The following is a 25,744-nucleotide window of genomic DNA, read 5'->3' on the forward strand; positions in this document are numbered from 1 at the left end:
CCCACAAGGCTTTGCTCCCCCACTTCCTAAGGCATGGCATATGGATTCACGGCGTCCTTGTTTCCAGCATTTTTATTGGTTGCTGCTAATGTGTGAGCATATCCCCTACACTCTCCCAGCTGGGAGTGGGCCCCTCTAGAAGCATCTGGACATGGGCGGGATTGCTTAGTGGTTGACTCTTGGCAGGGGAGAGGGGCTAGAGATGAAGATGGCAGGCTGCAGGACTAACACCTCCACACAGCAAACAGTTCACATAGGTTTGGCTCTTCACTAGAATGGAGCTGCACTCTCCATGCCCCCCTGGCCTTCTACCCCTTCAGTGCTGGGATCTTCCTTGCTCAGTTGTGTTGGTCAGAAAAGCATCAGATTCTGAGAACACAAGCTCCATGGTGGGCCCTGGTGTGGGGGAGATACATGGCTTCTGTTCTGAATTCACTGGAGGGAAAAGAAAAAGTGATGAAGAAACCTCCAAGGTGGGAGGATGGCGAAGCTGCAGCCAGGTACCATTCCCTGATTCCCTGGGCTCTCCCTCCCTTGGGCCCGCCCTCACCATCCTGCCAACATCCCCGGCGAATGTCACCCCCTTGCTTGCCCGCTGCTCCTGGGAGCCGGTGCTGCTGCCACTCAGGGAGTTCCTTCGCATGATGCCTGGGAGCAGGATGGGGGAGGGAGAGCACTAAGTGAGGAAAGGAGAGGTGGGGAGAGGGGGTATATTCCCCTGGGGCAGACCCCCAGGACCTGGAAAAAAACAGTAGACAGGAAGGGGTCTCAGGGAAAAGATGGAAGCTGGGTGGCTGCAGTCTCACCAGGGCCTGGGGGCTCAGAGCGCTGTAGGCTGTTGCGGCGGGAGGTGGGGAAGCTGCCCTTGGAGAGGCGGCGCTGGCGGCTGGACAACATAGCAGCTGGGGCCACAATACCCGGTGGGGGCTGCTTCCCCAGCCGGCTGTACAAATCTTCAATTTCTTTTTTCTGTAGTGTCTGTAGTGTTTCCACCTCTGACAAGTGCCTGAGGATGCACAGAGGGTATGAAAGGGCTAGCCACACACCATGCTCTCCCAGGTTCACCTCTCGCTCCGCCATCCTCCCCAGACTCACTTCTGCCGAAGACTTTGCAGCTCAGCCCAGAACTCCTCATCTTCCCCACTGCTTTCTGACTCCTCACTGCTCAGACACAGGCTGTTGTAGGAGTAGTTCATCCACACTGGGCTGGGATGGCTCAGGGGTGGGGGGCTGCCCCCATCTTGGGGTTCCTTCCCATCATCTCCTTCCTCCTCAACTCCAGCCCCCAGACCCCCAGCTGCACGGTCGCTCTCAGCCAGAGCTTCCCTGGTCTCTGGCCTGGCTCCAGCACTGTCCTCTGTGTCTGAGCTCTCTGAAGTAAGCTGAGGGGTTGAAGGTTTCGGAGAACCAGAGAGAGTGGGGGATGTTGGCTGCAGGGGAAGAGGCTCCCCTGGTTCCTTGGATGAAGTCACTTGGAAACGCCCAACAAGCTGCGGCTTTCCCTCTGTAGGGCGACGAGGAAGAAGGCATGAGGAAAGGAGAGCAGTGACAGGAGAGACAATGAGTAGGGATAATGGCAGGGGAAGGTCAGTGGTCAGAGGCCTCACCTTCAGAGATGGGCGCCAGCCTGGCTTCCCCTGGGAGAGGCCGAGCAGGAGGTGGCGAAGCCTAGAAAGTGTGGGGCCATGAGAAGGGAAGAGTGCAGAGTGGAGTCTCCCTGATCATCCCTCTTGGTTTTCTACTCACCTCATTCTCCACCTCAGCTGTGTGGGGTGAAGGACTCTCCTGGCCACCAGGAGCAAGGGGAGGGGGAAGGGGCAGGATAGGGAAGGGACTAGGAGGGGCTGGAGGAGATTGGGAAAGGAGCCCGGGCGAGGGGGACAGCAGGGACTGGGCCACAGTCATCACAGCCAGTGAGAATGCACTAGCCAGAGAGAGGAGAGGGGCTGCTGTGGTGGAGGGGAGGGAAGAAGTGGAGGGGCATGGAGGAAAGAAAGGGGGACTAAGAGTGACCTGAGAACAAGTGGGAGAGAATGGAGGCGGAGAAGTCGTGGGGAGAGAACTCTGGGGAAACTGAGAGAGTGGGACTGGAAACTCAGGTGTGCTGGAGGAGAATGGAAGTGGAGAGCTGGTGGGGTGTGGAGAGGGATTTGAGGAGACCTGGGAAGAAATGGGGGAGAATGGGGAAGGGCTGGGATGACATGGGAGAGAAGCGATGGGGAAGACGGGACCTGGGGAAATGGGGGTTCCAGGGGAAAATGGGTTTCCAGGAGACAGAGGAGTCCCAGGAGAAGATGAGGAGGTGGAGAAGGCTGCCCAGCTCCTGTGCTCCAGGGAGTTGCTGCTCTGGAGCTCTGCTAGGAAGGAGGGTATGTTGAGACCACGGTCCCACATGCCCTGTGCCCTTCCCAGGAGCAACCCCAAGGGTTGGGATGAGCAAGGACAGAACTCAGTACATACCATTGGATGGGTCTGGGAGGGGGACGGGCAGGGCAGGTAATGGTGCTGGCTCCTCCTGAGGCAGAGAAAGGAGTCCACAGTCACAGTGGGGAAGAGCAGTCTGAGATGGAAGGTGTCAGACTGGGGTTCCTAAGCTAGGACCCATAAACCTCTAGGAGTCTGTACATGAGTTTCAAGGGATTCAGAAGCATATGTGCTGAAATGTATAGAGGTAAAAGGGCATGATGTCTGCAACTTACTCTCAAGTGGTTCCGAAAAATATAGTATGTATGCACACATACAGAGTGGAGAGGAAGAGAGAATGATGATGCTAAGGTGGCAAAACACTAACAATTGGCAAATCTGGGCAAAGGGTATCCAGGGGTTCTTTATACAATTCTTGCAACTTCTCTCCACAAGTCTGAAATTATTTCAAAATAATTTAAAAGAAAAGTATGTATTGAACAAGTTTTCCAGAACAAGAGGTGATGGCTTTCATCATATTCTCAAATGGGGTAAGAGCCACTGTTTTAGGGTCCCAGAGATGAAGAGGAGGAAGATCCAAGGGGACTGCTGAAGGCAGAGAGTAATGAACCCTGGAGCAGAGAGTCCATTTCCCCTGGAAGTGTCCAGAGGGCTCTGACCTGGGGGCTTAGGGTGTCTTCAGCAGCCTCCATGGGGCCAGTGTCTCTCTTCAACAGGGTTTCCACTCGCTGGATAATCTCCCGAATCCGTCTGAGAAATCCATCTCGCTCCGAGGGCAGAATGAACTCGTTATACACCTGGCGAGGGTCAATAGGATGGGGAGGGAGAGCTTGTTATCTCTCTCATCCCTCTCCCCCTGCTTCTGATCTTAAAAAATCAGGCCAGATATGATGGCTCATGCCTGTAATCCTAGCACTTTGGGAGGCCGAGGCGGGTGGATCACCTGAGGTCAGGAGTTCAAGACTAGCCTGGCCAACATGGTGATACCCCATCTCTACTAAAATACAAAAATTAGCCGGGCATGATGTTGGGGCCTGTAATGCCAGCTACTCGGGTGGCTGAGATGGGAGAATCACCTGAACCTGGAAAACAGTGGTTGCAGTGAGCCAAGATCGCACCACCGCACTCCAGCCTGGCAACTGAGCAAGACTCCCATCTCAAAAAAAATAAAAATAAAAAATCCACCCTTCACGCTACTGCTTCTGCCAACCACCAACCTAAAACAAGTAAATGCCTATTGTGTTCCAGGCACTGTGTGGTGTAAGGAGAAATACAGCCTAGAAGGAAAGGTGCTAACATTCATAGGATGCATATATATGCTAGCTGCTTTGCATATATTATCACATTTAACACCAATAACTTTCTGGGGCCCATATTAATATCGCTGTGGTAGAATTAAGATAACCAATCCTCAAAGAGGTTAAGTTTCATCTGCTTAAGGTCACAGGATTTAAACCCACATCTACCTAAAGCCAGAGCCTGAGTTATCTTCACTGTTGCCTCACATGCTTTTGGACACGATTTCTGCCCCATAGGGTTTATAAAGTATAACACACAGGACCACATACACCCATCCCACAAAGTTAGTCAAAATAAGGCAATAAATGGCAAATGTCACATTCAAATCCATGAATACCTATTGAGCACCTGCTATGTGCTGGCATTGTGCTGGGTACTGTGGGAATACAGGGAAGCATGAAACAAGGTCCTAGTCTTAACAAAGCCCAAAACTTAGTGGAGGAGATACATAAATACATAATTAAACCTACTGCAAGGTAGCCTGTAATAGGTAAGGCACTTACAAGTGAGATATAGATAGAAATGCTGTTCCAGGGTTACGGGTGTTGGGGGGTGGAAAGGCAGAGTTGTTTAATGGGTATAGAGTTTCAGATTTGCAAGGAAAGAAAACCCCCGGAGATCTGTTTCACAGCAATGTGAATATACTTAACATTGCTGAACTGTGCACTTAAAAATGGTTACGGTGGTAAATTTTACATTTATGTTTTTTAATCACAATTTTAAAAAATGCTATTCCAAAGACAGAATACCACACTGGGGATGGGGGGAAGCTGGGACACTTTCACAGAGTAAGTCTTTGGAGCTGACATTGACAGATGAGAAAAGCAACCTCTATTGAGGACCTACCATGTGTGGACACTTCTACATTACATTGTATCATATCAGAACATCTCTGCAAAACAAATACTATCATCTGCATTTTACTTATATGCAACTGAAGTTTATAGAGGTTAAGAAACTTGCCCAAGTTCATTGGATTAGTAAATAATAGAGCTGAAGTTTGAACTTAGGTATTATATGAAAGCGATCCCTTCCTCTATTCCAGGCTGTTCACCAGCAAGAGAAGAGCAGTCTAGGCAGAGAGAACAGTGTAGTAGCTTTGAAGCATGCAAGGCGTGGTACATTATTATTATTTTTATTTATTTATTTATTTATTTAATTTATTTTTTTTTGAGACTGAGCCTTGCTCTATTACCCAGGCTGAAGTGCAGTGGCATGATCTCGGCTCACTGCAATCTCACCTCCTGGGTTCAAGATATTCTCCTGCGTCAACCTCTCAAGTAGCTGGGACTACAGGTGCCTGCCACCACGCCCAGCTAATTTTCATATTTTTAGTAGAGACAGGGCTTCACCATGTTGGCCAGGCTGGTCTCGAACTCCTGACCTCAAGTGATCCACCTGCCTTGGCCTTCCAAAAGTGCTGGGATTACAAGCATGAGCCACAGCGCCTGGCCTGTTCAATCTTTTTTCTTTCTTTTCTCTTTTCTTTTCTTTTCTTTTTTTTTTTTCTTTTTGAGACAGAGTTTTGCTGTTGTCCAGGCTAGAGCACAATGGTGTGATCTCGGCTCACCGCAACCTCCACCTCCCGGGTTCAAGTGATTCTCCTGCCTCAGCCTCGCGAGTAGCTGGGATTACAGGCATAAGCCACCACGCCTGGCATGGCCTGTTCTTAAAATAGTGAGGACTCAAGTGTAGCTGAGTGTGCTGTGAATTTTAAAGGCTTTGGAATTTGAACCTTACTCTACAACCACAAGTAGCCACTAAATAATTTCGGGTGAAAATCAACAGATCAGATCCAAGTCTCAGGAGAACTCTGCTGCAGAGGAGTGGAGGGAGGACTGGGTAAGGAGAGAAAAGAGGGCAAAGGACTCTGGATGCATGGGGTGGGGTCACTGGCTGTGCAGAATCAGAGGGGGCTTGAAAGCCCAATACAGAAGGCTGTAAGAGTGAGAGCCCCTGAAGCAGGTGGAGGCAGAGGCAGGAAGGCACCCAACCTCTCCAGAGGCCCGTTTTGAAACCAGTGTGGCTGGAGGGAAGACTCTGAAAGGGTTAAGTGGTTTGACGGAAAGTGATGAGCCTTGTGTGCCAGGTGATATTGTGTCTTTGTCCTGGACACAAGGTGAATGACATGATGGAGGATATGCTTTAGAGAGGGCTCCTACTACCTGGCGTTTCTCCCATTCCTTTCCCTCCTTCACGCCTGGGGCTGGCATCCACCACCTCCACTCCACTGAAACTGGTCTCCCACAAAGATCTCCTAACAAAAGGCAGTGTGGTCTTGCCTGAGGATTCACCCTATGCCACCTCCTTGAAACTCTCTCCTCACTCAGTTTTGACTAACTTCCTCCTACCTCTCTGGCTTCATCTCTGTGTCCTTCCATGACCTCCCCTCCCGCTTCCCACTCCAGAACTGTGGTATGCGCTGAAGCACACTCTGCAACCGTCTGTGTCTCTGGCTTTGCAGGCTCATCTCCCTTCACTCTCAACTCTGTACTGACCACTCCTCCATCCACCTCTCTCCAGCCCTGCCTGACCCATATCCCACAGCTATGGAGGATCTTGTCTTGGCTGTCCCTTCTTCACTCAAGCTCATCATGACCTCTTAAAAAAATTCTTTCATTTCTAACTTCCTCTCTCCTTTGGTCACCTACTCTCCTACTCTCCTTTGGTGGCCTACAAGTTGTCCTTGACATCCCTTCTCCCTAACTCCCTATCATATCAACTCAGCAAATATTTATTGAGCATCTACTATGTACTATGTTCTGTACTACGTCAATAGGTTACTGGATTACAGAGTAACTTATTTTCCCGAAACAACCCTCAGATTCACCCTTTCTCCTCTTCCCTCCCATAAGCTACTCTCTCCTTTGTCCACAGGTGGTTTCCTGGGTCTACCTCCCAGGTATTTTCCCTCCCTTCCCCTAACCCCCTTCCACATCCTATGGCAGATGGTCTTCACAAAGCCTACTGTCACCATGTTACACTCTGCCTTTTTTTAATCTTTTTTTTTTTTTTTTTTTTTTTGAGACAAAGTTCACTCTGTCTCCCAGGCTGGAGTGCAGTGGCATGATCACAGCTCACTGCAGCCTTGACCTCCGAGGCTCAAGTGATCCTCCCACCTCAGCCTCCCAGGTAGTTGGGATGACAGGCATGTGCCACCACACATGGCTAATTTTTTAAATTTTTTGTATAGATAGGGTCTCATTATATTTTCCAGGGTGGTCTTGAACTCCTGGGTTCAAGCGATCCTCCTACTTCATCCTCCCAGAGTGCTGGGATTACAGGTGTGAGCCACTGGAACCAGCCCACTCTGCCTATTTATTTATTTATTTTTAGACAGAATCTCACTCTTGTCACCCAGGCTGGAGCACAATGGCACGATCTCGGCTCACTGCAACCTCCGCCTCCCAGGTTCAAACAATTCTCCTGCCTTAGCCTCCCGAGCGGCTGGGACTACAGGCATACACCACCAGGCCCGGCTAATTTTTGTATTTTTTAGTAGAGACGGGATTTCACTATGTTGGCCAAGCTGGTCTTGAACTCCTGACCTTGGGTGATCCGCCCGCCTCAGCTTCCCAAAGTGCTGGGATTACAGGTGTGAGCCACCACGCCTGGCCTCTGCCTAACTCTTAACATTGTCTATTCTATAATCTGGACCCACTTTACCTACCCAGCTTCACTCCCCACAACTCTCCTATAGGAATCTTTACTTCTAATGATAGTGATTCCCTCATGAAGCCCTCCCAGCCCCATATTCCAAGTCACTCTCTACTTGGAATGCCTTTGCTTATGCTGTCCCTGCATAGGGACACCCTTCACAGCCTTTCCACCCTTCACGGCCTTTCTCGCCCATCTGCCAAGGTCCTGGGTAAGCCCATTGCCCCTGCTGCCCAGTCCATCCTTCACCTACAGCCACAGTATTGCACGTCTACCAGGCACTTACACGTAGCACTTGTGTGTACCCAGTCAATGTGAGTCTCAAATTGCTTCAGCTGAGAAGCCAAACCTCACTGGATAAACAGAAATCTCCCCCACAACAAGGGCTGAGACGTCTTCGGTGTCACTGTGCTAAGTGTCAACCAGAGATTTAAAAACCCTTGCTGTCGGATCAGTGGGTTTCAGCCCCAGCGGACATCCGGAAGGAGACTCTTGTTCCAGATCCAAATACTCTGTCCTCATCTCTCTCCCCCTCACCATGGCAGCTGCAATCTCTTCTGGGCTGTCCCCATCCAGATCAAATCGGAAGGTCACCATCTTGCTGTTATGGGTCTGTAGCTGGCACTCAACCACTCTGTCATTCTGGTCTGAGACCTTCAGATTCAAAGTCAGCAGAGGGGAGGAAGTCAAGCCCTCTGTCATCATGCTGTGTCTCCATCCTACCCCAGCCAAGTGACAGCAGCCACAATGGACTTGGAGATAAGTAGATCCCACCCCTAAAGTCTGATTGCCTCTTGAGTACCAGTCACACACTGCTTCTCCCCTTTTCTGGGTGACCGCCCCCCGCCCCCGGCTTTCCCCTGACACTCCCCTCCTGGCCCTGTAGGTTACTCTCTATCTCCTGTACTCCATCCTTACACTAGTGACCCGCAGCCGGGATCGGGGTCTGCGCCGGAGATTCCTCCCTGGGGGTCTCCTCATTTGTCCCATCCCTTCTCCCACATCGCTAAGGCCTGAAGCTGCATCTGAGGCATAGCTGGTAAAGAGAAAGGAGATAGAATGACTGTCAGAGCAGACACTGAGACCCCAGTGCCCCAGGTGTCTCACCCTGGCACCCCAACTTGTACTAGAACATACCTGTCCCCAGGGGAAAAGTCACTTCCAGGGCCAGAACGTGGAATGGATAGGGCAAAAGCCTGAAACAGGATAAGGGTTCATGAGGTCAGGGGAAGATAACTGTTGCAATCTAGGGAGATGGTGTCAAGGATGCTGGGAGGATATTAGGGAGATGGAATTAGAGAAAAGGAGGACAAGAATGGTAGATTTCCAGGGACATAGGGCTGGATCATGAGATTGGGTTTCACAAGGAGGGAGATAGGTCATAGGCTTGGAATGGCTGGGAGTCCCCCATGCGACCCCCTCTCACCGAGGGCAGGCAGAGATGGGACTCAGCCGGGCTAGATGGCACCCCCCCAGGGGGCTGAAGGGCAGGGTCTGAGGCATCCAGGAAGCCAGAGGAGCTGAGGTAGCCATCAGTCTCGCAATCCGCTGGTTGGGGAGGGAGGGGATCAAAAAAAGGGGAAATGAAAGGGAATAGTGGCAGAGGAGGGGCCTGCCTAAGCAAGGAGGGGCCTGGAGCTGTGGGAGAGTTCCTTCCTGGAGGGAGCTTCATGGCTACAGGTGGAAGGCAGGGTAAGTGACTGTGGTGGGGGTGAATTGCTGGGTTTGGGGCAGAGTCCAAGGTGTTCTGGGACCTATGTCTCAAGATCAGGGGTGACTTACAGGTGGTAGATGAGTAGCTGGCGTGGCGGAAAAGGAAGGGCTGGTGCTGGTCTGCCTCTGGCTCCTCAGGCTCAGGGGGGAAAACACTGGGGGGACCGGGAGCCATGGGCACAGTTGCTGGTGGAGGTCCTGGCTCTGGTGGGAGTGCCTCCAATTCCCTTGCTTTACGCAGCTTCTCACGCTTTCGCTGGATGGCGGCAACCCGTTCACGTACTGCACGGGCCACTGGCTGGTAATCGGCTTCACAGACCAAGCCCAGAGCCACCTGGAGTTGGGGTGGGGGATGAGAAACACAGTTTGGTACCCCCTCTCAAAGATTCATCAGGACACCTTCTTGGGAACCCCGGGATATGGGAGGAAGGAAACCAACACTTACTGATGACCCACTGTCTGCTAACTGGCAGCTCCTTACATTAGCATCATTAGATCCTCCAAACAACCTTGTAGGATAAATCTTACCATTCCATTTTAGAGATTAATGAATTGACCAGTTCATAGTTATACAGTAAGTCAGTGATTTCCAATGGGAAGAAGAGATGTTTGGCAATATCTAGAGACATTTTTAGTTGCCACAACTCGAAGGTAGATGCTACTGAATCTAGTGAGTAGAAGCCAAGGGTTCTTCTCAATATCCTACAATGTACAGGGCAGTCCCTAAAACAAAGATGCCAACAGTGCCAAGGCCAAGAATCTCTTGTCAGCAATGGATCAAGATTGGATCTCAGGTCAGGTTGGGCCATGATATGGAGACCTGCTCTAAATTTCTAACACATTCTCAGGTTCTTGTCCCACCGTAGGTGGTCTCCACCCTTGCAACTGTCATGTCTCTATTAAGAATCCCATACTCAGCTGGGCACGGTGGCTCACACCTGTAATCCCAGCACTTTGGGAGGCCAAGACAGGTGGATCACTTGAGGTCAGGAATTCGAGACCAGCCTGGCCAACATGGTGAAACCCCGTCTCTACTAAAAATACAAAAATTAGCTGGGCGTGGTGGCTTGTGCCTGTAATCCCAGCTACTGGGGAGGCTGAGGCAGGAGAACTGCTTGAACCCAGGAGGCAGAGGTTGCAATGAGCTGAGATAGTGCCACTGCACTCCAGCCTGGATGACAGAGTGAGACTCCATTACTCCCCAATAAGAATCTCATACTCCCTTCAGGACTTCCTAAGCCAGTCCCCAAGCATCTGCCCTTGAATCTTATGCCTCTCCCCTTCTACTGGCTTCCATTCATCACCTCCTCATTCCTTTTAGCCACAAGCTTTGCTGAGTGAGTAAAGGAGGTGGGGAAGGGTAACCTGATTTAAAATCTGAACCACCTCAGTTTCAATCTAGCTCTTCCACTTACCTACTTAGGGCACTGGACAAGGTATTCAACCTCTCTAAATTTCCATTTCCTTATCAACAAGTTGAGATAAAACTGCCCCCTATGCAGGATGGGTAGCAAAGATCAAATGCATGTGAAAGTGCTTTAAGCCATGTACAGATGTGGGCTATTAATGAGCTCTTACTATGTGCCAAGCACTGCCAGGGATAGAAGAATCAATAAACACAGTCTCTGCCCTCAGGGAGTTTATAGTCTAGTGGAAAAGAAAGATAGGAACTTATTCAGGTCTAAGACAGGACCGATAGTGGGGAGTGCTGTAACAGAGAACTTGCTGAAGTGGAAAGAAGCATTTAAGTTTGACTCCAGAGGGGACGGTTTCCCGAAATCAATGGTTCTGATCATATTGGAAGAAAAAGAAAAAGAACAAGGGGGAAGGAGGAAAGAAGGAAAAGATAAATTGGCAAGAAGGGCATTCCAGGAAGAACAGATCAGCTGGAGGTAAAGCAGGGATGCTGGAGGACCCAGGGCTCCCTCTGTAAAGGAAAACTGGGTGTGGGTGCAGGTAAGTTAGGGCTGGAGAGGTAGGGAGACGCTGCAGGAGATTCTGAGAGGGGTAAGGTGCCCCGCCCCCATCGCTGCCACGCCTCCTGCGCCCCAGCCCTGTCGCACTATCCCCTCGGGTCAATGCCCTTTACACGCCCAGTGGCAGCACAGTCTGTCCTCCGCTCACCATCTCCTGTGCCACCTCCTCGGCCGCGTCGCGGCCCAGTTGGAACAGGAACTCGATGGCCTGGTTGTCCCGTGGGCGCCCCCCGCGCCGCGCGTCCTCCATGCGCAACCAGAGCTTGAGGCCTGGCTTCTCGCCGTCGTCCTCCTCCGCTAGTTCCACATGCACACCGCGCTCCTCGCGGAAGAAGGCGTGGGCCAGGAGGTCCTGGATGGTGAACCTGAGGGTGACGCGAGGGGTTAGCCCAGCCCGCCGCGGCCCGCGGCCCTACTCTACCCATGCTCTGCCCTTTCACCCCCACCTCTCGTTCTTATCCGTGCGGATGCAGCCTTCAATGATCTCCTTCACCTCCGGTATCTTCACCTTGTAGAAGCTGTTCGGCTTTCTGCCCTGGGGGAAGGGGCTGCATGACACCTCCGGTCCTTTGATCCCCAGCTCTAGGCTTGACACCCCCCCCCACCCCTTACTCCACTCCGGCCTTAGGCAGCTGCGCGTGCAGTTGCAAAAGCCTGACTGCTACTGGAAAACGTGATTTCAAATCTCACTCCCCCCCGCAAGTATTTACAGTGTGACCTTGAACAAGTCTCCCGCTGTTTGTTCATCTGTAAATCGCAGGGTGGAACATTTGCCCCGCTCACCTCACAGGGCAGCTGGAAGGATTGGATGAGAGATGGGACGCAAAATCATTTGTGAACTCTTGGGAGCACCACACATATTATTCTAAATAGCGTGTACTGGAGTGGGTGCGTGTGCATTCAATATCCTGTGTTCACCAAGGCGACTCTGTCTAGCCTGTTTTCGTGCAGGCAAAGGGCATTGACTGCGGGCTGGCTGGGGCAGGAAAATGGGAGGTGGCCCTGGAATTGCCTTTCCCGCCAGCCCCATCCCTCTCACCGAAGTGACCTTGCGGTAGATTTGTGCGGCATTCTGGCACTCGGAGTACGGGTACTCAGAGGTGGCCATCTCCAGCATGCACATGCCGAATGCGTACACGTCCACGGCCTCATCGTACTTTTCCTCGTACATCTCGGGGGCCATGAATTCCGGGGTCCCTGTAGGGTCAACAGAAGGGAGCAGGTTGCTGGGCACTCTGGCCTTGTCCTTTCCATTGGGCTAGGTAGCCCCAGGCAGCCCTGCGAGTGCAAGTGACCCCGGCCCACAGTGGGGTTGAGGAGGGATGCCATAGGTCTCCTCAGCTCCCCTGTCATCTGGTAGTTCTGTGGACCTTGAAGGCCCTTGCTGAGGGGAGGGAGTACCCAGGTTCTCTTCTGAGGTGGGGGAGGAAGGAATGGCATGGACCCTCCTGGAGAGACGCACCGATGACACTCTTGGCAAAGGAGGCGCGCTTGAGCGTGGCCAGGCCCAGGTCCCCGATTTTGACGGAGCCAGTAGGGCCCGTGATAAAGACATTGTCGCACTTGAGATCCCGGTGCAGGATGGGAGGAACCCGGGAGTGTAGGAAATGAAGTCCCCGCAGGATTTGGCGGCTCCAGCGCTGAAGGACTCGCGGCTTCATCTCCCGGAACCGCCTCAGGTACCTGGGGGAGGGCACATAGCAAGGGTCCTGGTGGGGGACACGGCCAATGGGGAGGAGTCCCCCACTGGGAAGTTCCCCCCTGCAGCACTCTGCTGCCGCCTCCGCATCTTCTGCCAGCATTCTCCTAGTCTATGTCTGCCTGGCCCCAGGGAGAAACTGAGTCAGGGGATGTGGTGAATAGACCTGACGTTACCAAACGGGTTGGGAAGTAAACTGATAGCGCGGCAGCCAAGGTGCTGTGGGAGCGCAGGAAGGGATGACTAACTGCCCCAAGCATGAGGGCTTCGGAGAGGAAATACTTTTGTGTTGCATCTTGAATGATGAGTAGGAGCTCAAAGGTGAAAGGGGGAAGGGATGGAGACTTCCCAGGCAGACAGGACACCGTGCTCAAAGGCATGGAAAAAGCCAGTGACAAGGCAGGGTGGGACGAGGTGCCAGGAATTTGGTGTGATTGGAACTTAGGCTGAAAATGAGGCTGTATCCTAAGGCGTTTGTGAACAGGTGAGCCTGTGTGGGCTTTATTCCAAGGCCATGGGAAACTGAAGGGGTTTTAAGGAGGGGAGTGACAGTTCAGATTTTCGACTGGGAAAGATCCTCCAGGCTGCAGGAAGATAGGATCGCTTAGAGGGTGGCAGAGTTTGGGAAGGCCCTTCAGGAGGCTGCTGCAGGGCTCCAGATGAGCGAGATGGCATTGAGGTGGTGGCATGGATGAAGCAGTGAAAGCCAGGTGGGGAAAGGTTAAGGAAAGACTTGGGGACAGACTGATGAGGGGGCAGAGTGGAGAGAGGGGAGTCTGGGGAGACACCCAAGTTTTTGACTGGAGTGCTGGGTGCACATTGCCACTCAACGAGGCAAAGGCTGGGTGAGAAGGAGATGATGAACCTGGTTTTACACCTGGATATTAGAGAGTTTGAGGAACCTGGGAGTTCAGGAAGCAGTGGGCACACATCCCAGTCTCCCTCTCCCCACCCACTCATGCGCAGAGCTCACGTCTTAAGTGTGCCCGAGGTCATGAGTTCGGTGACCAGCACGATGCAAACCTGGCCCCTCAGCACTGACTTCCACGAATCGTAGAAGCGGACGATGTTGGGGTGCTGCAGCCCCTTGAGCATCTCCACCTCCTCTGAGAAGCGCTGCCGCTCAGCTCTAGACAGTTTCCGAGTCTGTGGGATGGGGGACAGGTGTCATGTCAGGCCCAGGACCCCCACAGAAAGGAACAGGGACACCTGGAGTGGGGTTGGGGGAAGAGGTAAGGGTTGGAGCCCACAGATGGGGTGGGGTTAGTGGGATCTCTCGCCCAGTGGGCTGCAGACCCTGAACTCTCCAACAGTCCCCCACATAAGCTGATCCAAGGACACACCCAACCTGGGCCTGGGGCAGCCCCCTAGACCCCCTGCTGGACACAAGCTCCTTTATGCAGCCCGGTCCTGGAGCCCTGAGCTCAATAGCGCCTTTGTGGCTGCCCAGGCAAGCCATGGGGCGGGAGGGAGCACCCGGGGGCTGGCAGTGAGCAGGCAGCAGGCGGGCAGCAGGAGACCACGGGCAGGGAATTGGGGCCGGCAAGGGGGTTGGCCCCAGAAACTGGGAACTGCTAGATCCAGACAGAAGGCAGGAGGGATATGGAGGGAGGTACTGAGAAGGAAAGAAAAGATCCAGAACTAGGTGCCAAGAGGCCGCCCACCCCCATAGTTGTCCCGCCCCGGCTCCTCTCCCTCCCCTCACCCCCTAGTTTGGCTGCGTCTCCTGGCCTGGCCCAGAGCCTGGGGCGCGGCACTGGCAGGCGCAAGGGGCGAGCCCTGTGCCAGGGCTGGAGAGAGACCCTTCCCCTAGGCTCTGTCCCCCGATCTGAATCCGAAGCTTCGGGCCCCAAGTTGACTGGGTTCTCCTAACCCATATGTAGCATGGGAGTGATGGGAGGAAGGTCTTCCTAAAGCCCATGGGCTTAGTGCCTTTAGATATGGGAGGGAAGGGAGAGCACAGGTAGGCAGTGGGATGAGAAGCAGAACTGGACTCACTCCAGAGCTGGAGCTCCCTATGTTCCCCTCCTCGCAGCTGTGAAGTCCAGAAGTCTGACTGCTCCAGAAGGGACTAGGGGGCCCCATTCTGCCACAACTGCCCTAAATCTTTTAGAGTTGGAGAGGACCCTTGCCCAGCTCCTGGCTTCCCACATCCCAGCCTCCTGGTCTGCAAATAGGTGGGGACGGGGAGGAGTGAGGGGATCAAGAGGACCAGGGTCATAACTGAGGATCTCAGGACTTAGGGGAGAGGAAGGGATTGTGGGTACCCACCAGCAGGAAACTGACCTGAACTGGATCCCCTGCCCAACTTCCCATCCTATCTTCCACCTCTCAGGGTTGAGTATGGAGACTTTAAAGTGAGAATGTTCATACCCATGGAGGAGTCACCAGACACCACCTGCCTCAGTCTCTCCTTCTGCAACCCAGAGTCAGCCAGATCATTCAGGGCAAAGGCAGCAGAGATGTCTATAGACATTTGGAAAAATATATCCTTCCCTTGACGCTGTCTCCCCAACCCTCTGTCTCTCATCCTAAGACCTCCAGAGTCCCATCCCAAGGTGCCACCGGAGGGGGCTCCCAGCCGCACCTGCAGCTCACACCAGGCCACCTCCACTGTGGTGTCCGTGTCTAGCCCTCGATACACCGTCTTGAAGGAGCCACGTCCAATCTCGATGTCAAACTTGAGGTATCGGCCATCGGGGGACGTTGCCACAGCCTGGGTCTCCATGTCCTCCTTTTCTTCCTGCTCCCGCCGCCGCTCTAGGGCCACAGCTTCAGGGACCCTCAGCGGCTCCCTGGACCCCGGGTCCGCTGCAGAATCCGGAAGCTCGGGACGCGCGGAGTCTTCTGCAGCCTTCACAGGGGCTCCCTCGGTCCACGTGCCCTCGGGGATTTCTTTGGAGCTAGGCGGTGGGCTCCTTGCGGGGCCAGGACCAGAGGAGTCCGGAGGATCGGGGGGTTCCGGAGCGGGTGAGGGTGGCAGGGACCAAGAGCTCAGCAGCCCCAAGTCGACTGAGCTACGACGGCTGAGACGAGAAGAGCGCGGACGAGGCTCAGCCTTCCCGGAGAAGCGGCGCGCTCGGCGAGGAGGGGGCCCAAGGCGGGGCTGTCCCGTGGTGGCAAGAGGCGGCGGGGGCCGCAGCGCCAGGTCAGCCTCAGTCTGGGACATGGGGACGGTGGTCTCCGTGGCCGGGGGTGCCAACATGAGGAAGAGCAAGGCGCCGAAGGGTAGAAAACCAGACGGCGGGAGAGGAGGCGGTCTGACAGGCAGACCCGCTGGGTGCGCAGCCCTCCGGCTGAGCGGCTGGGGCCCCAGCCCCCGGCTCGGCCCGGCCCCGCCCCTGACCCCGCCCCGCGGCCCGCCCTTGCCCCCCACGGCCGCCCCTCCGAGCGGTTCCCGGGGTGCGGATCCCCGCGAACAGCCCCTCACCTTAGTCACCGCCCCACCCAGCCGCGTCCCCCTCTTTCCCGAGCCCCGGGCCGCAGTCTCACTCTGAGGCCAGAACTGAGTGGGAGACCGCGGTGCGTCCTCCCGCACTAAGAGTGCACAAACCTGTTTGTGTGCGGGGGAGTGCAGGAGAGGAAGACACTCGGATCCTAGTGGAGGATTACTTAGGGGTAGGCTACCACCCGCCTGCACACCCCAGATAAGGCAGCACCACCCCCTCCTAACTGTCCGGAGTAGCACCAGGCCGAACATACAGAGGACAGTGGAAAGGTCTGACGTTGTTGTCCCTCTGGTCTGCATAGGGAATGGGTGTGTGCTCCCCAGGATAAGTCCCTCCCCCAAACTGCCCGGTCATCCATCCCCTCCAGGCCACCTTGGCCGCAGCCTAGTCCTGGCCAGAGTGGCTGTTTTTGCAATGTGGGCTCTCCTTCCTCCCTTTCTGTTTGCCAAAGTCTCCAATAAACCAAAGTCCACATCCGGCTTACCCCCTCAGCTCCCCTTGGCCACAGTTACCCCACCCAGACCAGATGGATGGAGGGAGGGGCTTCAGAGTAGTTCAGGACTTCCATGGGGGAGACGGTGAGGGAAGGGGGAGCCCTTAAGTGACTCCAATTCAGAGAGAAAGCAGTCTGTCCCCAAGCTGTGTTCCATCAGCACTCCTCCACACAGCCCACCCAGCAGATGTAAAACCACAGGCTCACTGGAGCCCGCAGGGCCCTGGAGGACCTTTTCTTCTACAAAAGCCATAAGCTTTCTTTTCTCTCCCCTCTCCCAGGCTGGGATTTACTCAGGTGGCAACACTTCACAGCCCTCCCCATCCCCATTCCAGTACTGTAGTAATTTAAGAGGCAGGCAGTGGGAGTTGAGATTTTAATATCATAAATCGGTGTCGAGCCACACCTCTCAGTGCCAGGCCTGTGGGCCTCCTATCTTCATATTGCCTGGAAGGCTGCCTGCAGCCAGGGCTTCCCCCATCCCCTGGGAAGGATCCAGCACCAGCCTGAGAAGGGAGGCAACAGCAGCTAAAGGGGTGGGAGGAGGAGGAGACAGAAGCATGTGCTGCAGGTGCATGTGTGTATGTACTTACATGTGTGCACACATATAAAGTGTCAGGTTTACAGACCCTGGCTCAAGGACAGTCTAGGATGGAAAGGAGGTAGGGCAACAAGAAGCACATCTTTCCTCCCTGGTGCTTCAGCCTCACCCTATCCAAGGGACAGACATATGGGGTGTGAGAAACCCATCCCCAGGTCCCAGCCTTCAGGACTGGAGCCCTTTTGAGTCTGGTGGAGTCACAGATCCAGTCTTTGGGGGACACTGGGTCTGTCTCCTTTTGAAAGCCCTGGAAAGGTGGGAGGTAAGAAGTAAAGGGAGACAGGTCCCTGCTAGAAGAACTTGACGCCTCGGCCATCGCTGACGGTGATGATCTCGGCCTTGTGTTCCTGCTGTAGGGCCTGCAGAGCCCGCAGTAGAGTGGCCTCATCCAGCCCATGGAACTCTGAACAGGGAGAGATGGGCAGTCAGAGACAATCAGCTCCTGGGGCCCAAGGCCTCTGAGGAGAGTGGTCTGGCTGGAAGCTGAGACCTCCCAGAGGTAGGGTATGCATATGCCATCTATACTGCTGCAGCTGCTACCCACACTTCCCAGGCACTCCTTAGCATTAAGGGGTGGAAGAAAGCCTGAATCAGCATGAAATGAGTTTGTGCTTATTTCCCCCTTCCTGGTTCTCCTCTCAGACTCAACCTCCCCCACACCTCCCATTTGTGTCTGATGCTCAAGAATGACACCATCGGCCGGGCGCGGTGGCTCAAGCCTGTAATCCCAGCACTTTGGGAGGCCGAGACGGGCGGATCACGAGGTCAGGAGATCGAGACCATCCTGGCTAACACGGTGAAACCCCGTCTCTACTAAAAATACAAAAACTAGCCGGGCGAGGTGGCGGGCGCCTGTAGTCCCAGCTACTCGGGAGGCTGAGGCAGGAGAATGGCGTAAACCCGGGAGGCGGAGCTTGCAGTGAGCTGAGATCCGGCCACTGCACTCCAGTCTGGGCGACAGAGCGAGACTCCGCCTCAAAAAAAAAAAAAAAAAAAAAAAAAAAAAGAATGACACCATCTGCTTTAGGGCCACAAAGAGGCCGTGAAAATCAGGCCTAGGGAGATCGGAGCCATTGTCACTAGACACTGACCCTAGAGGACCAATCCTAACACAAAGAATATAGCCACTACCCCTGGCCAGGAGACTGTTAAACTCTAGCACTGATATCTGCCCTTTTTCTAGTTAAAAGCTGGGAGCACAGGCCAGGTGCGGTGGCTGACGCCTGTAATCCCAGAACTTTGGGAAGCTGAGGCGGGAGGGTCAGGGGCTGAGATCAGGAGTTCTAGACCAGCCTGGCCAACATGGAGAAACCCTGTCTCTACTAAAAATACAAAAAATTAGCCGGGCATGGTGGCAGTCACCTGTAATCCCAGCTGCTCAGGAGGCTGAGGCAGGAAAATCACTTGAACCCGGGAAGTGGAGGTTGCAGTGAGCCAAGATCACACAAGTGCACTCCAGCCTGGGCGACAGAGCAAGACTCCATCTCAAAAAAAAAAAAAAAAAAAAAAAAAAAAAAATTTGGGAGCCAATGGCTAGCTGAGTATGTGGAGATACGGTAAGATACTGCAGAGAGATGTGGGAGGCAGCACACAAGCCCTGACAGGCTTGCTTACCTCACCCCCTGCGGGGGCTCAGCTAAGTCAGGGAACTTGCTTTCTAAGGAAGCCTCCAACTTTGCCTAGCCTGAGTGGTGGGCTGGGCAAGGCTACAGTGCCGAAATCATGGGGTGATGGTGGGAGTAGCAAGCAGAGACCTGCAGGGCAGGAGGGGGAACAGCCAAGAGCTGTAAACTCTGCTAGGGCAGCCAGGGCCTGGCAGAAAGGGGAGACATCCCCTATGATCCCAGCTAAGATCAAAACTTGTGGTGATCCAGAGGATCAGAATATGGAGTCAGAGAAAAAGAACAAGAGTGTTTACGCTATGTAAAAATCAAACACTATAAAAATCCTTGCCTGGCCAGAAACCAAATTATTTAAATGGGCTGGGGGTGTTGCCCAATCTCTTCAGCTGACAGCCACAAATCTTGACTCCTCTATAAGAATAAAAGGTGGAAGAGAGCCTGAGTCAGCAAGGAATGAGATTTCAAGCTTAATCCCCTGCCCTTGTTCCTCATTCGGCATCTACAGCAGATGCTGAATGAAGAAAGTTTATTTATAATACTTTATTATTATTATTATTATTTTCTGAGATGGAGTCTCACTCTGTCATCAAGGCTGGAGTGCAGTGGTGCGATCTTGGCTCACTGCAACCTCTGCCTTCGGGTTCAAGTGATCCTCCTGCTGCAGCGTCCCAAGTAGCTTGGATTACAAGCATGTACCACCATGCCCGGCTAATTTTTGTATTTTTAGTAGAGACGGGGTTTCACTATGTTGGCCAGGCTGGTCTGGAACTCCTGACCTCAAGTGATCCACCCGCCTCAGCCTCCCAAAGTGCTGGGATTACAGGCGTGAGCCACTGCGCCCAGCCTATTGTTATTCTTTAAGATAGGGTCTTGCTCTGTTGCCCAGGCTGGAGTGCAGTGGTGTGATCATAGCTCACTGCAGCCTTGACCTCCTGGGCTCAAGCAATCCTCCCACCTAAGCCTTCTGAGTAGCTGAGACTACTGGTGCACACCACCATGCCCAGCTGATTTTTAAATTTTTTGGAGAGAAAGGATCTCCGTATGCTGCCCAGGCTGGTCTCAAACTCCTGGTCTCAAGAAATCCTCCTGCCTTAGCCTCCCAAAGTGCTAGGAGTACAGGCATGAGCCACTGTGCCCAGCTGAAAAGTGAAATTCTTAACTTTTCATGGGTCATAGATGCCCTTGGAAATCTTATAATATCTATCCCTAGAAAAATGCACATGCATCCACAAAAATAAAATTTGGGATTTTTTGCATGTGAATTCAGGTGGCTTATGGAATCCTTGGACATGGGTTAAGAACTTAGAATTGCTTGAACCTAGGAGGCGGAGGTTGCAGTGAGCAGACTGTGCCACTGCACTCCAGTCTCGGTGACAGAGTGACTCTGTCTCAAAAAGAAAAAAAAAAAAAAACACAGGCGGGGCACGGTGGCTCACGCCTCTAATCCCAGCACTTTGGGAGGCCAAGGCAGGCGGATCAAGAGGTTAGGAGTTCAAGACCAACCTGGCCAACATGATGAAACCCCATCTCTACTAAAAATACAAAAAATTAGCCAGGCGTGGCGGTGTGCACCTGTAATCCCAGCTACTCGGGAAGCTAAGGCAGGAAAATCGCTTGAACCCAAGAGGCGGAGGTTGCAGTGAGCCGAGATTGCACCACTGCACTGCAGCCTGGGTGACAGAGCAAGACTCCATATCAGAAAAAACAAAAACAAAAACAAAGCAAAACAAAACAACAAAAAATGAACTGTGGGTGGGAAGGGAAAGGCATTACCCTCATCCTCTGTGTCTTCCCCGTTAGTTAGTTCATACAGGGTAAAGACAGAGTTGTTCTGGCCACTCCTGGAAACCTGTGAACACAGAGAATGAGGAGTGAATTAGAAACAAGAATCTCCTGGGAGACAGTAAATTCATCAGCTCCACCCCTCTGGTCCAGGAATGATACCTATTCCTAAACCAGGACTCACTGTCACCTCTGCAGAGTGGCCTAAAAACCATAAACCCTACAAGTGCTATATTTATATGTGTACACACTCATTTGGAACCACTAAACCACAGGTCTTCACGTGTCTGAGGAGTGACCTCGACCTCTCATTCTGGTTGTTTTCCTGTTCAAGAATGGATGCTGTGTATTTGTTATATTTAGAATGTTGATGCTTCTTACCCTCTTCTCTTCCTTGGGAATGTTTGGGGCTGGTGGTTTAGGAGGAAGGGTATTCTGTCCCCACACCCACACTGGTTCAGAATATCTCATTCATGTTGTGGACAGTCCCATAAGGGTGAAGTGGGGGAGGGGCCCCAGGTTTTTTCCCTTCCTTTCCCCATTTATCTCCTGTGGCCAGAGGCTCCAGCCAACAATAGCACTCGGGGTTCCCAGTTCTGCATTCTCCAAATATGGCCTCACATAGCCCCTGGCCTCCTACAGGCAAAGAAAGGGAGGTCCTACACAGCCAAAGGCATTGAGTCACTGAAAGAGGTTTGCCGGGAAGGCCTACACTTCCTCTTTCTGCCCCCTCCCCATTTTGCTCAGTCTGGATCTGGGGACACCAGGTATCTGCTAGGCCCTAATATAGTTATCCTTTGCCATGGGTCACTGACGAATACTTGGCAGCAGGATGATCTCACCCACTGATAGATGAGCTTCCCCCATTCTTCTGGCCTCCGCCACATGATCAGGAAGCTAGACTTGCTCTTATCCAACCACTCGAGGTTCCCTGTAAAACAGATACTTATGAAAGCATAACCAGGCGCAGTGGCTTACACCAGTAATCCCAGCACTTAGGGAGGCCAAGGCGGGAGAATCACTTGAGCCCAGAGGTTTGAGACTAGCCTGGGCAACATAACGAGACCCTGTCTCTACAGAAAATACAAAAAATTAGTCAGGTGTGTGGTGACACATGCCTGTGGTCTCAGCTACTCAGGATCACCTGAGCCCAGGAAGTCAAGGCTGCAGTAAGATATGACTGAGCCGCTGCACTCCAGCCTGGGTGACAGAGTGAGACCCTATCTCCCCCCGCCCAAAAAAAAGCATCATGACCTAAAAAGAAACAAAGAGGCAAATAAAATACCAAGATGGGACAGAGTAGAAGAGACTCAGCTTTCAGAGAGATTCAATATTTATTTTACTATTATTATCTACAAGGTACTCATCCTTCTTCCACTGCTCTTCAGGTTTAGGGCACAGAGATTTCAATTTTGTGTACAAAGAAGAAGAAAGGACTTGGGAACTGGGCTGCCTACTTCACAGAAGACTCTGGCCTTCAAGCCAGGAGAGAGAAAAAGTTATTAAAGGGAAAAAGAGTTATCCTAATTTGCCCTCAGGAAAATCCAACTAGGAAGAAAAATAAGGAATCTGGGGAACTGAACCCACCTTTCTTCCTCAGTTCCTCTAATACAATCTGGATCGACTCCACAGGAAGCTTTCCTGGTTTAAGGTTAAGGGAATGGCATACACATGAGTTGGGCAGGATAAAAATTCTCAGAGCCAGTCCCATGTTGAGAAACACCTGCCCCTTCCTCTCCCACACACATATGTGTGCAATTTCCCAACATGATATGAATTGTCATTTCCTGGATATTCAAAGGAGGAAGGTAAAGAGAAACTCTTCCAATTAAAAGGAGCTTTATGTGATTGTGCCACTGCATTCCAGCCTGAGCAAGAGAGCAAGACCCTGTCTCCAAAAAAAACAGCTTTAGAAAATGAAAGGTACTGTCATTCCTCACCCTCTGTCTGTTGCCTTCCTTCAGCTTTTCTCCACAGATATTTAGGGATGAATCAGGCAGCAAAAACAAATGACCCTTACTTCCTGGCAGGAGAGGGGCAGAAAAAATAATTAAAGGTAGTTACCCAAATCTGGGCCTCATACAGAAAAGGATGGGAGATACAGTCAAAAAGGTTTAGGTTGAAAAGCTTGGAACTTGGCTTCAGGGCAGAAATTCTAAGACCTTAATGACATCCGAGCAGTCATCACTGCCAAGAACAAGAGGATCTGGTACTGCATTTGGGGGGTAAAAAATGTCAGCTACACATTTTCACTCCTTAAGCCCAATTTGGGTAGGAATCTGCCTACCATGGGTAGGCAGGGAGCTGGCGGGGCGGAGGTGGGGGGCGTCTGGACATGTGGGAAATCGCAGAAGTACATCAGTTGGGGCTGTGGAAGAGCCTGAGGGAGGATACGCTGTAGCTTGACGTTGTTGAAGAGCGGGCTCTCCTGAGCTTCCATCACCGTCATGCTGGACTGTTTGTGCAGGCGGCAAAAGGACAGGACCAGCGAGCACCAGGCGGCCAGCTGCTTCTGCCGAGTGTCCACATTCGGTTGTAACCTGCCGGGTGAAGGGAGTGGGGCGCAGAATTAGAGGGCGAGAGGCAGCACTTGCCCGGGACGCGTTTCGGGAAGAAAGTAAGGGACTGAGGGGCTTGGCGGCCGGGTCTTTTCTCCCCCTCCCCATTTGAAGCATCAGGGCTGAGCCCACGGTCCACGGGAGGGGAGGGAGGCACAGCGGGGCTTCTTGGGGTCTGAGCCTCACGTAAAGAAGGGTGGGAAGCGATACTGCCACGGCCACTCGAAACTCATCGCCATCGTAGTAGCCCAGGAAACCCGGAAGCTACCGGCTAAGGACTTCCGGCCTTCGCTTCCGCGCGTCCGGGCAGAAAGCAATGCAGAAAGGTTCCGGATGTCTTTCTGGAAAGAGGAAGAGCTGCAGGAGGAGTCCTTGTCATCAGCCAGTCCTTCGCTGTTATCCTAAAAAGCCGTGTCTTTTGGAGCAGGAAGAGTCCTGGGAAGTCTTCTGGTTCAACCCCAGAGAAAGGTCATGGCTTCCCCAAAGCGGCGAATTTTTGTTGCTGAAGTAGAACGGCAAATAGAGCCCAGATCTCCAGATCCCAGCCTACCTTTGTCTCCTCTATACTAGACTTCTTTTAATATTAACATTTCTGTGAATTACCATTTAATTTGATCAACTCACAATTACTCAAGCTCCTCAATTCCAGTGTCCTTTGTTTTATTTTTAATTATTTATCTATTTATTTATCTTTTAGACAAAGTCTCCCTTTGTTGCCCAGGCTGGAGTACTGTGACACAATCACAGCTCACTGCAGCCTCTACCTCCCAAGCTGTGGCGATTGTCTGGCTTCAGCCTCCTGAGTAGCTGGGATTACAGGTGCACACCACCGCACCCAGTTATTAAATACATTTTGTTGTTGTTGTTTTGGTAGAGACGGGGGTCTCGCTCTGTTGCCCAGGCTCGTGTCAAACTCCTGGGCTCAAGTGATCCTCCTGCCTCGGCCTCCCAAAGTGCTGGGACTACAGGCGTGAGTTAATGCTCCCAGCAACCCGGCTAATATTTTCTAGAGATGGGCACTCACTATGTTGGCCTAGGTTGGTCTCAAAACTCCTGGGCTCCAGCAATCTCCAGACCTCAGCCTCCCAAAGGGATAACAGGTGACCAATCCGGCCCTCCAATTTCCTTTGACTCCACCATTCCTCAAGGCTCCTGCAGCACCCATGGGAGCACACTTTGTAGCTTGAATCACTAGAGACAGCTCTACTTCCATAATTCAGAGCTGCAGCCTTTGACCACAGCCACCTGTCTCTCACCTCTGCCATGACCTCGCCTTTCTTGTCTCAAGACTTAGGACCCATTTTGGTTTTATCTGACTCCTTAGCCTAAACTACTCAGTTCTGTCCCCTTACCTACCTACCTACAGGTCAGTTCCCAAACCAATGATCGTTGCTCCATGTCCCCCACCTCTTTTTTTCACTCCTGGGCTCTGGAGTATTGCTGGAAGAAAAATAACCAGAGCATGTTTGCCAAGCCCCAGATTCCCTGACTAGCCTCACTGCCAGGCTCTAAGGGCAGCGCCGTGATCCTTTGTCTTTTATTGACTCCCTGTCACCCTCAAGATAACTATTCAAACTTTTCCACGTTCATCAAGCCACTCCACCTGTCCCCATCTCTCTGCTTTCTGTGGAATGCCTTTCCTTCCTGCTTTATGAGATTGAGGCTATGCATGTGAACCCTTTAAGTTTTCCCTCTGTCTGTCTCTATACTTGATTCATCACTCAAAATTTCTCTCCACTTTTACTCCTTCCTTTTTTTTTTTTTTTTTTTTGAGATGGAGTCTCAAACTATCGCTGGGCTGGAGTGCAGGGGCTTGATCTCGGTTCACTGCAACCTCTGCCTCCCTGGTTCAAGTGATTCTCCTGCTTCAGCCTCCCGAGTAGCTGGGATTACAAGCATGAGCCACCACGCCCAGCTAATTTTTTTATTTTTAGTAGAGACGGGGCTTCACCATGTTGGTCAGGCTGGTCTCAAACTCCTGACCTCAAGTGATCTGCCCACCTCGGCCTCCCAAAGTGCTGGGATTATAGGCATGAGCCACTGCACCCAGCCTAGTCCCTACTTTTGGACTCAGAAGAAGTGTTGCACCTTTTGGCATATGTTCTTGCCTCCCCCTTTCAACTTCCTCCAGGACTTCTCTATCATCTTCCTTCTCTCCCTTGCCCTTAGCTCCTCTCCCGTATACTATAAACATGTGCAGGTCTTCCTTAATTAAAAATATTTAATCCCTGGGCCAGGCGCGGTGGCTCACGCCTATGATCTCAGCACTTTGGAAGGCCGAAGCAGGTGCATCACACGAGGTCAGGAGTTGTTCAAGACCAGCCTGGCCGACATGGTGAAACCCCGTCTCTACTAAAAAACACAAAAACTTAGCTGGGCGTGGTGGTGGACACCTGTAATCCCAGCTACTCAGGAGGCAGAGGCAGGAGAATCACTTGAACCCGGGAGGCGGAGGTTGCAGTGAGCTGAGA

The 25,744-nt window shown here is 52.5% G+C and overlaps 2 protein-coding genes across 5 annotated transcripts; both read right to left on the reverse strand.

Annotated features, from left to right (window-relative positions):
- Nucleotides 1-56: 56 nt before the first annotated feature.
- Nucleotides 57-16,977, reverse strand: WNK4 (WNK lysine deficient protein kinase 4). Of its 4 annotated transcripts, XM_033182901.1 has the most exons (19): nt 15,356-16,977; nt 13,742-13,914; nt 12,532-12,752; nt 12,109-12,266; nt 11,516-11,604; nt 11,218-11,434; nt 9,163-9,427; nt 8,807-8,928; nt 8,518-8,576; nt 8,299-8,416; nt 7,918-8,034; nt 3,084-3,221; nt 2,461-2,515; nt 1,747-2,357; nt 1,608-1,668; nt 1,096-1,504; nt 807-1,006; nt 551-648; nt 57-435 (listed from the first exon to the last, which is right to left on the reverse strand). In XM_033182901.1, the coding sequence occupies exons 1-19, from the start codon at nt 16,514-16,516 to the stop codon at nt 433-435; spliced, it is 4,275 nt and encodes a 1,424-aa protein (XP_033038792.1). In that variant the 5' UTR covers nt 16,517-16,977; the 3' UTR covers nt 57-432. The 4 variants fall into 4 exon arrangements, with proteins under 4 accessions (XP_033038792.1, XP_033038793.1, XP_033038791.1 ...); XM_033182902.1 differs by lacking the exon at nt 11,516-11,604 and having other exon boundaries at nt 15,356-16,062; XM_033182900.1 differs by lacking the exon at nt 551-648 and having other exon boundaries at nt 58-435; nt 1,747-2,354.
- A 95-nt stretch (nt 16,978-17,072) lies between these two features.
- VPS25 (vacuolar protein sorting 25 homolog) lies at nt 17,073-23,591 on the reverse strand. The gene is made up of 6 exons (XM_033182914.1): nt 23,460-23,591; nt 23,110-23,255; nt 22,303-22,356; nt 21,558-21,646; nt 20,707-20,782; nt 17,073-17,714 (listed from the first exon to the last, which is right to left on the reverse strand). Exons 1-6 carry the CDS (start codon nt 23,510-23,512, stop codon nt 17,602-17,604), a joined length of 531 nt encoding a protein of 176 aa, XP_033038805.1. The 5' UTR covers nt 23,513-23,591; the 3' UTR covers nt 17,073-17,601.
- Nucleotides 23,592-25,744: the final 2,153 nt, after the last annotated feature.

Source organism: Trachypithecus francoisi, unplaced genomic scaffold (assembly GCF_009764315.1).
Source record: "Trachypithecus francoisi isolate TF-2019V2 unplaced genomic scaffold, Tfra_2.0 Lachesis_group20, whole genome shotgun sequence".
NCBI classification, from domain to species: domain Eukaryota; kingdom Metazoa; phylum Chordata; class Mammalia; order Primates; family Cercopithecidae; genus Trachypithecus; species Trachypithecus francoisi.